Source organism: Hypomesus transpacificus, chromosome 9 (genome assembly GCF_021917145.1).
Source record: "Hypomesus transpacificus isolate Combined female chromosome 9, fHypTra1, whole genome shotgun sequence".
NCBI classification, from domain to species: Eukaryota; Metazoa; Chordata; class Actinopteri; order Osmeriformes; family Osmeridae; genus Hypomesus; species Hypomesus transpacificus.
Window position 1 is genome coordinate 17,380,132 of NC_061068.1, and position 11,097 is coordinate 17,391,228.

Here is an 11,097-nt window from a genome sequence, read left to right on the forward strand (position 1 = left end):
TGTTCTTCTCAGTGGCTTTGGTTCCTATATTTCTCAGATCACAATTGAAATTCTCTGTCATCTCTGAAGTACTCATTCTCTCATCATTTTAAACAAATTGCCAATGCTCCAGTACATTCATGAAAATGAGAATGTAGCTAGGGATGCATGATATCAGTGGCCATATCGGTATCAGCCAATAAATGTTTATTTTTGTTATTATTATTGGCCTGATAAAATGTGGTTGATAAATATGGATTATTTCCGCCTGTTGAACCACTTATTATTTGGTAAAATGTAAGAAATTGGATCATTTTGGTAAGAGAAATATGTATATGCTTAATGCAGTTTAGGTTTTAATAAAAGCAGTTGTCCACTGTATTTGTTTGCCTTTTGTTTTTGTAATCAGACTCAGACTATTTATCGGCATGTATCGATTATCGTCTTGCAAAACTAAAGAGTTAAGATAGCTGGTGATTATAATGTCGTAGCACATTTGCCTAACCCTAATCTTGCCAGCATTTCATCCATAAATGGAACCTTTTGAAAAACAGCTCATTTATATCCCAGCAGTCAGCATCGCTAACCTGGCCATCAATCGTGGCACTGCACTCCGTTGGATTATAAAAAAATACTTCAACTTTGTCTCGTTTACCATGCTTTGTGGGTGTGACCTTTAATGGACAAACCGCAACGGCAAAATAGGTTATTTAGCTGATCGTGGGAAACTAAACCCATCTAATTCTTATTTTTCGGTTTTGTGGGTGTGACTTCATCAGCATTCATGTTACAACCCCTGTGTTTACAATTTAATTGCTTACTAGAGCACATTATTTGCAAAAGCTCAAAGGTCTACATAGATCTAGCCTCTTAATTTGGCTCTCAAAGTGAACCATGTTGATGCATTTAACTTCAAAATGTAGAAAATAAAATTGTAGAGGGTAATAAAATACAGTGCCCTCCAAAAGTATTGGAACAGTGAGGCAAATTCCTTTATTTTTGCTGTAGACTGAAAACATTTGGGCTTGACATCAAATAATGAACGTGAGACCAGAGATCAACGTTTCAGCTTTTATTTCCAGGTATTTACATCAGGATCTGATGCACAACTAAGAAAATATCACATTTTGTTTGAATCCACCCATTTGTCATGTGAGCAAAAGTATTGGAACAGATATACTTAAAACATATTTAAGTGAATAAGACTTAATATTTAGTTGCAAATCCTTTGCTTTCAATAACTGCAGCAAGTCTGTGACCCATTGACGTCACCAAACTTTTACATTCTTCCTTTTTGATGCTTTCCCAGGCTTTCACTGCAGCCTCTTTCAGTTGTTGTTTGTTTTGTGGGGTTCCTCCCTTCAGTCTCCTCTTAAGCAGGTAAAATGCATGCTCTATAGGGTTTAAGTCTGGAGATTGACTTGGCCAGTCTAATACCTTCCATTTCTTGCCCCTGATGAACTCCTTTGTTGTTTTGGCAGTGTGTTTTGGGTCGTTATCTTGCTGCATGATGAAGGCTCTGCCAATCAGTTTGGTTGCATCTTTCCTTAAATTGGCAGACAAAATGTTTCTGTAGACTTCCGAGGTCATTTTGCTGCTGCCATCATGTGTTACATCCTCAATGAAGATTAATGAGCCCGTCCCAGAAGAAGCCATGCAAGTCCAAGCCATGACATTACCTCCACCGTGTTTCACAGATGAGCTTGTGTGTTTGGGATCATGAGCAGTTCCTTTCTTTCTCCAAACTTTAGCCTTTCCATCACTTTGGTAAAAGTTAATCTTTGTCTCATCAGTCCATAAAACTTTGTCCCAGAATTTTTGAGGTTCATCTCTGTACTTTTTGGCAATTTCCAGCCTGGCCTTCCTATTCTTCTTGCTAATGAGTGGTTTGCATCTTCTTGTGTAGCCCTTGTACTTTTGTTCATGAAGTCTTCTGCGAACAGTAGATAGTGATACCTTCACTCCTGCCATCTGGAGGTTGTTGCTGATCTCACTAACAGTTGTTTTAGGGTCTTTCTTTACAGCTCTCACAATGTTTCTGTCATCAACTGCTGATGTTTTCCTTGGTCTACCTGTTCGACGTCTGTTACTTAGTACACCAGTAGTTTTCTTCTTCTTCAGGACATTCCAAATGGTTGTACTGGCTATGGCCAATGTTTCTGCAATGGCTCTGATTGATTTTCCATCTTCTCTAAGACTCACAATTGCTTGTTTTTCACCCAAAGACAGCGCTCTGGTTTTCATGTTGTTTTCACCTCTGAATACAGTCTGCATAGACAAAACCTATCTTACCCAATCTGAACCTGAGTGTAGACATTCAGTGGTATTTATTGATTGAATAATGTATGTAATAGGACACACCTGGGCAACAAAACACACCTGTCAGTCACATGTTCCAATACTTTTGCTCACGTGACAAATGGGTGGGTTCGAACAAAAAGGTGATATTTTCTAATTTGTGCATCAGATCCTGATGTAAATACCTGGAAATAAAAGCTGAAACGTTGATCTCTAGTTTCACATTCATCGTTTGATGTCAAGCCCAAATGTTTTCAGTCTACAGCAAAAATAAAGGAATTGGCCTCACTGTTCCAATACTTTTGGAGGGCACTGTATATAGTTTTCTGGTTCTTTGTGTGGATTTGGCGTGATGTATCAGTAACACTCTTTTCCACTCTTGCTTGTGCAGGTGTACCACAGTCTGTTCTGGCCTCTGGAGTTCACTGTCCCCAACAGAGACAACAATAAGTGTTACTCAAAGATCATCTGCAATAAACTTGATAACGTAAGATCCTCATCTTAAGTTGAGTTTCTGGCACTTGAACTTTTGGAAGTATGCTCCATATTGGGTATTTAAGATTAATCTCACTGTAATCTTGGCATTAATCTAGATTAAAATGGCTCATTTGAATTCCGCCAAAGGCATTCAGAATATGTGTGCTACCCAAATAATGACTAAAAGTAAGTCTTTGAAAACGGGTTTCACATCCACGTAACGTCCTATATCCATTACAGGACCGTGTGGTCGGGTTCCACTATCTTGGTCCCAATGCCGGCGAGGTGACCCAGGGCTATGGAGTAGCCATGAAGTGTGGCATGACCAAAGACCAGCTGGACAACACCATCGGCATTCACCCCACCTGCGCCGAGGTAAGACCTGACCCCTTCCCCCACAAAGCAATATGTGGCCATGTTGTTTAACCATTTTATTAATTCAGGCAAAACATTTAGGAGTTTTCTGTTGTTAGTAATGTCCTAAAAACAAACTTTAGAAGGAAACAATAAACATAAAAGCACCAGCAAAAGTGTCCTTGTGTCTGTAGTTTGAATTGGAACGTCCTCTCACAAAGGAATGGTAACCCTGACGGCCAGTTGATCTCCCCCACTTCAGATTTTCACCACCATGGAGGTGACCAAAAGTTCTGGCGGTGACATCACCCAGGCGGGCTGCTGAGGTTAAACCCTGCTGGTTTAGCGGGCCATCCTGTCCTCTACATTTTAGATCTCCCCACCTCCCTCTCACCTCATCGGTCTGCATCTCAACAGGCCCTCTCTCTTTGAGCATACAGACCAATAGTTTCTCAGGAAAACCCATCAAGTCTGAACTAGATTTGGGGAATGGTCAGTGTTTAGATGAAGATTGAGTCAAACACACTGGGAGGGGTATGATATGAGAACTTTGAGGTTTAACAGGTAAGGTGGGTCTTAATTACAGGATGGCCCAAGCTAAACAGCGGGGTTACTCTGCTGCTGTTTCTTACAGGACACCTTGTGCGCCAGTCTTTGAGGAGCGCTGCCGCATCAGTTACTGACTGACCATGCGGTTGCCGGTTTTGACGTCTTGGCTCGAACTCATACTTGTGGTGGGCTAAGACTGATATCTCTGAAAGTAAGCGCCATGGGGTGTACTGAACCCTTCGTCCAACTACCCAACTTAAACACTTCGTCACACATACACACACATAATCACTTGTAAAAAAGACTCCTTTTAGTAAAACGGATATCTTTGTTCAGTTGGCACACAACCGAGGTTTGACTAAATAGATGAATTGCTCTACACTCCTGTGCTTGTTTTGGTAGAAGTGAAATGTATACAGGAATCCGATTTTTCCCGTGTTAGTCATTATTTAGTTTTCTGTCAATCCATTAACATTCCAGACATTATACATTTTCAAGTTGTGTACTACTTCTGTGTCAGAAAGCACTCGTGGGGGACAAAAGTCCATCTCTCCATATTGAGGTCATCGTCACCTACCAAAGTGTTAACCAAAAAGATCCAAGTTGTGAAGAAAAATGAAGGCCAGAGGAAGAGCTGGTGAACCACAAGTCTTTAGAATTTCTGGTATGTGCAATTCTATCAAAATAGATGGACTAGAACTGTTAAGATATCTGAAGGACAGACACACACCTGAATTGAACTGATAATGTTCCTGTTATACATTAAAAAAACATCTTGTTAAGTTTTCAGTGGGTACTGAACTTAATGTTTCTTTTTGTTTTGATTTGATTATGCTGTTCAGTTGGACGGCAATGTGTGTATGTATGTTTAAAATAATTTGTAGTGGGCTATATTTAAGAGTATAAATTCCGACTGACAACTGTCTTTGAGTTCTGAAAATCTACAAAAGGACAAAATGGTCTCTTATCACTGTTAGTAGATTAATTTTCTTCAAATACTTCAATAAAAATTATCGAACATAGCTCTAGCTCGGTGTCTGAATGTAGTTTCTGTAATGTCTTTTAGAAATGTAATTTGGTATATTTTATTGTGGGGTGAAGAGAATGTAACCCAATGCGTGTACACTACATGGCAAGCAGTATGCGGACACCACTCAGTATACAAAAACCTGCTTGTTGAACCTCTCATTCCAAAATCATGGGCATGAATATGGAGTTGGTACCCACTTTTGGGATTTTTTAAGACAAAGAAACAATGTGAGAAACAACTCTGGTTTAACGTCCGTTATTTTGGAATGAGAGGTTCAACAAGCAGGTGTTCGTGTACTGAGCAGTGTCTACATACTTTTGGACAATAGTGTATTTTGTCCAAGTAAGTAAGTCTGTTTAACCTGTGACCTGTAAGAAGTATTTCATACACTACTTTAACACACTTGTGATATTTTTTTCTTCCTTATGTTTGTTGAATCAGAAGTGTGGGATCCCTTGGTGCAATCTGTGTTCAGAACATCAGAGCTCTACAGTAAAACACTATGGTCTTAGTTAATAGGCGGTTCCTTGGCAACCATAGCTTCAGTTTCCTTAGATTGGAAGATGAGGTTAAACAACGCAAATGGAGTGTAAACTTTGCCTGTTGAAATTATGATATTCTTTTCTACAGGAAGGAGGCCTTAGCTATAAGCTAAAAGGTAAGCTATGGTACTGGACAATACATTTTAGACGTACCGCAAAATATTTATTTCTGGAGTAAAATGTACCCCAGAGGGAGAAATGTCACCGCCACATTAACAGACACAAATACACACAAATGCAAAATACATACACATACTTTAAAAACGACAATGCACATTGGTTACAGTTTTTCACAATTGTTAACACACAAAAAGCAAAAAATCTGCACAATTTTCACAACCTTCACTTCATATACCGATTGCTCGACCCAATTTGGCACTACTTCACACTACCTTATCTGCATTAGACTCAGATTTTCCTTGTTTACACACTGATATCAATAACACATCACCTTGTTGTCAAAACACTACACACAATGTTCAGTTGTTGCACACACTTCTCAAGTAAAATCTCAAAGCATCAACACACAACTATTCAAATCTCTGAATACTCAGGTCTGGTGAGCAATTTGCGATCAGGAATGCAGCATAAAAAGAGCCCTGAGCCTCTCATTTTGTTTGGGGAACAATGGAGAACTTACAACATATCGACAACCAGAGAATAAGGGTAAGAGTGAGAGAAGGACATGGAAGAGGAAAAGGAGGAGGGAGAGGAAGATGAGGACGAGGAGGAGGATGACAGGAAGAGGAGAAAAAGGAGGAAGATAAAGAACGGTGATCTCTAATGAGATTCGGGCCACCGTGGTTGACCATGTGCTTAATCATGGTTTGAGCATTAGGGAGGCTAGCTAGAGGGTATAACCAAATCTCAACCGCATCACATTTGCTGCCATCATTAGAACCTTTACAGTGGAGAACAGGTATGAACTATATTTACCTTGTGTACTGAAATACTGCATATCAATAAAATAGTGTGATCACAGAATTTGTATTTTGTAGGGCTGAAAGAGAACCACACCGTGGAGGAAAAACATGCACTTTCACAACCAAACAGGAGACTGACATTGTGAAAATGGTTCGGGAAAACAACACTATCACACTCCGACAGATACTAACCAGGATCCTGGCTGACCATGCCACATTCGGAAACATCCAGACCGTCAGCCTCTCTACACTGGACCATGTTCTCCGCAGGAATGCCATGTGGATGAAACAAGTGTACAGGCTCCCATTCGACCGGAACACAGACCACATCAAGGAGTTATGGCGAGAGTTTGTGCTTGTAAGTCCCATACATTAAGCACTGATGTCGAGTGGGCCCTGTGTTTTTATAGAGATTTTTTTATGTGTATGTAAAGGTGGTGATTGGATGTGGGGAGGGGGACTTCGCAGGTTATCTGCCCTGATCTGATTTTGTTCTGAATATTTTGTATTCGGTCGGGAGGGACCCAAAACAAATAAAGTTCTGTCTTTCTGTGTGTTAGCCTGCTCGCTTGGACAGGGGATAGTGTTGGGGGTGGGCTAGATGGGAGTTACAGGTAAAGGCTTGGAGGTCCTTAGGTACACGTGGGAGGATTGTAGTGAGGTGTGTTATCTGTGTGCAGTGCTCTGTTATTGAGTGCCTTTGCTGTCCCCTTAACTATGTGTGCGCGTTTGACCGGTGAACTTTTGCTGTGTTCCCATTGCTGTGTGCTTTTTCACCCTAGTTCAATTCCCTAGCCTTACTGGGTGACCACCATTTGTCAGTGCCCTCCGCTAAACCTATACAGGGGGATTTTTATGAATTCTAAATAAAAGTCTATTTTCTTAAACAGCAAAACCCCTCCTGTCTCTGTTGTGGTGTGTCCTGGGATTCTTTGCCTAGTGGGTTCGCTCGTCGGTTCGGCAACACTGACACATGCGTGTATTGTACCAGTTATCCAATATTGTTCCTTTATTCCCACTGTGTTGACCTATCTGTGTTCATACTATAACTTGCATTATCATGCTGTCTGTTTCAGCTGATCCATGAGCACAGCTGATGAGCTATATGAATACATATTCATTGATGAGGTTGGATTAAACCTGGTGAAGAGGAGGCGCCGGGGCAGAAATGTCATTGGCCAGCGTGCCATTGTTGAGGTCCCCGGCCAGCGTGGTGGGAACATCACTGTGTGTGCTGCAATGGGTTGAGCAAGACATTTTACAAAAGGAGAAATGTCTCATTCTCCATGTCATGCATATAGTGTGTTCCATTTAGATAATTTTGTTTTCAATTTTGCACTACAGTGTGCTGTGAATGCTTGGTGGTGTGCAGCAAATGCTTAATTGTGTGTACTGTTATGAATGGTATGTGTGTGTCATTTGAAAATATGGCTGTGTGTACCAAATGAGAACACAAGTTCCATTTTGTGAACAGGTAAGAGATTTGATGGCAAAGAGTCCTCTTGCAAACGGAGTGTCAGGTTGAGCATTTTGTGTGTGAGGTTTTCAGTTATGTGTGTGCAGTTTTGAGAAAGCCGTTATTAAAAAGTAAAACGTGTGTTAACAATTGTGAAAAACTGCAATAATGGTTACCAGTAGCCCTTGGCATGCCTAGGCTTACCCTGTTGAATAATAATATGGTCCATCTGGTCGTATTTGGACACTTACCCAGTAGCCCTTGCAAGTACAGAGGACCAAACTGGTTCAAGTGGACCATAGGTAAATACTAAATAACATTTCCTTTGAATGCAGACATTTGTTACTATGGTGAAATTCAGATAGCTTGGGTGGTGGTTTTGATCAAAAGATCCTATACGGGAGAGAAGCTGTTGGTTTAGCAGACAAAGGGATCAGTACGGCCCTTTTCTTTGATCTATAACTGGGGTCACCTGCACTGGTTGCCATGACAACTCTGGGCCTTATGAAGATGTTTTTTTTATGGTTGTTGGATTTTTTTAATTGAAATGCAATTTACTGGGCATATGGTGAAATTGACTCACTGGTTTTCATAGTTGAGGCGACAGCTGTACAAACAATGAAGAATGTAGTGTTTAGTTACAGTGGGGCCTGTAAGGTTTTATTTTCTTAAAAGTTCAAAGTTCATTAAAAAAATATTACACAAGGGGTTAGTTACAGTATGTCAACAGCCCAATGCCAGTTTCCACTAAATTAACTTGTCAACCACAGTTATTGATTGGACTAGACACATTTGAGTGTGTACATTCAGTTTTGTTGAATATTAACAATAATTTGCATTTGTATAACCATTCAAACAGAATGGGAGAAATATTTGTAAGATTCCTACAGTCGAATGTTGTAGGCTATATACAGGGTAGAGATTGGGTAGAGTTGGGAGCGTCAGAAATGTTTAGAACGTACGATCTAGGCACCATGACCATGTGAATGCATAAATGTCACAAATGAAATGACATGACATAGGCTATATGATCATTTTTTATACCTTAACAAAATTGCAAAATACAAATGTAAACAAATCTTTTTTGTGCAATTTAGTTCAGTGCTTCTGTGGCTTTCAGTGGTTGTTTATGTGGCTTGTCCATATATTAAAGCAATAAATATAACAAATAATACATTATTTACATAGCCACATAAGAAAATAGAGACACATTTACGTTTCGGCGTGGCTCCAGGTGTCATGTGCTGTTGTAAACAATGCAACTAGTGGAGGCGGTAAGGTGCTCAGTGTTGCCAGATTGGAGACGAACGAGACGAACTGCCGGACGCATTTTTAGGTCTTGAAAAGAGGACATGTCCGGGTAAAAGAGGACGTCTGGTCACCTTATGTGTTAAAAAACAAGTATTTAATTTGCAATTTCCACATTAAAACTATGAAATGAACTGAACTATGAACGCGTTCAGAATTTAAATGGTGAACTATGAACGTGAACGATTCATATTGACTTGTATGAACTGAACTTTGAACGAGTTCATGAGAGGTATGAACGTGCACAACACTGGCAGTTACAGTAAAGCCACTTGCCACTCTCAAGTTAAAATGTTAAAATAAGGTAATTCTCAGACAATATGATTTAGAAATTGATCATATAATACATTTAATGCGCAGTAGATTCCTACATACATATTTACAAAGAAATACTCTCCAATGAGCTTGTGTTCATTTGCAAAAAAATAAAATAAAAAAATGTCCCTACACATATACAGTTGTGTTTTTTTTATGTGAGTAAAGCTCAAAATCCTTGTGTACAAAATCGAATTTCTTATTTCCATTCGTTGGGAACACTGCACATTATATTTTACATTAAAACATGACCAAAAAATGTAGCAATATTTTATTTGGTTACAAAAAATGCATTATTCATTACAAACTTACAAAAACTAAAGATTTAGCCTTCCTGTGAATCAAAAAACTCATATTTAGTTGTATAACCACGGTTTTTGAGAACTGCTTCACATCTGTGCTGCATGGAGTTGATCAACTACTGGCACCTGTAAACGGTTATTTCAGCCCAGGATGATTTGACAACCTTCCACAGTTTCTGTGCATTTCTTGGTTTTGCCTCAGAAACAGCATGTTTGATGTCCCCCCACAAGTTTTCTATTGGATCAAGGTTCAGGGATTGGGCTGGCCACTCCATAACATTTATTTTGTTGGTCCGGAACCAAGATGTGCTGAAGAAGATACAATTTGCCAAAGAACATGCGGACAGGCCTAAAGAGAAATGGAGAAACATTTTGTGGACTGATAAGAGTAAGATTGTTCTTTTCGGATCCAAGGGCCGCAGACAGTTTGTCAGACGACCCCCAAACACTGAATTCAAGCCACAGTACACTCTAAAGACCATGAAGCATGGTGGTGCAAGCATCATGATATGGGGCTGTTTCTCTTACTGTGGTGTTGGGCCTATTTATCGCATACCAGGGATCATGGATCAATTTGCTTATATTAAAATACTTGAAGAGGTCATGCTGCTTTTGCTGAAGAGGAAATGCCCTTAAAATGGGTGTTTCACCAAGATAACGATCCTAAACACACCAGTAAACGAGCAGCATCTTGATTCTCGGCAACACATGGGGGAGGCAGACATTTATGCAAGTTATATTATAACTAGGGCTGTCAAAGTTAACGCAATCTCACTTTAGGGCGACAAGAAAAAATAGTGCCGTTAACGCAGGTTTCTTTTTGACCCTGGGTATCACCGGTTGTCACATGACTTCGACTGCCAACTGTAGCTGAATGATGGAGAGAAGGCTTTTAGATGGGAAGTTCCATTTCAAGAAGTTGTGAGACGTCTCGGTTGACAAAACTTACGGTGCGTGTCCACTACAGCGGAGCGTTGGCTTCCAATCCATTTTCAATGAAACCGGGCGTTGACACTCGCGTACGCTCCCACAATGCCCTAAATGAGCGTCAACGCCCGGTTTCATTCTTTTTTTACTTTTTTTATCTTTTTAAAAGATTCCCCAGTGATTGTCTGGTTGATAATGGGCAACGTAGGTTAGAGCTCCGCATCCAAGTTTTCCAATAAAAGTGAAATCAACCTCAAATCTCTTGCCACTCACTTGTTCTCGAAGTTATTGTATATTGGTCTTTTGTGGAGGGCTTTTGACGAATAGCAAAGTGTAGCATTGGTGTTTAATGTTAGACCCTGGAATTTCATACTTCTGTTTCAGTTGTAATCTTTATTTGTTTTCATAGAAGATACACGGGCTAAAGACGTGAACAGTAGGGTCAGTGGTGGTTCTACACAAATTTCACTGGGGGGGGCCAGTGTTTAATCAGAGGGGCAGATAAAAAAACGGAAACAAATTATATTTAAACATTAAATACTTTAATTTTGCTTTACATTAACATCATACAACAACTTTGGCTCTCCCTCTTCCAGCTGCTCAGCTCTCTCAATACCTTGATATGTTTCTCTAACTT

General features: G+C 39.9%; 1 protein-coding gene across 2 annotated transcripts in view; it reads left to right on the top strand.

Annotated features, from left to right (window-relative positions):
- txnrd3 (thioredoxin reductase 3) overlaps positions 1–4,685 on the top strand; it is a 50,303-nt gene extending 45,618 nt beyond the window's left edge. For both annotated transcript variants that reach the window (XM_047024952.1, XM_047024953.1), the window contains exons 14-16: positions 2,669–2,764; positions 2,995–3,129; positions 3,371–4,685. In XM_047024952.1, coding sequence (XP_046880908.1) covers positions 2,669–2,764; positions 2,995–3,129; positions 3,371–3,433 — 294 coding nt within the window. In that variant the 3' untranslated portion in view covers positions 3,434–4,685. The remainder of the gene's footprint in view (positions 1–2,668; positions 2,765–2,994; positions 3,130–3,370) is intronic.
- The last annotated feature ends 6,412 nt before the right edge of the window (positions 4,686–11,097 follow it).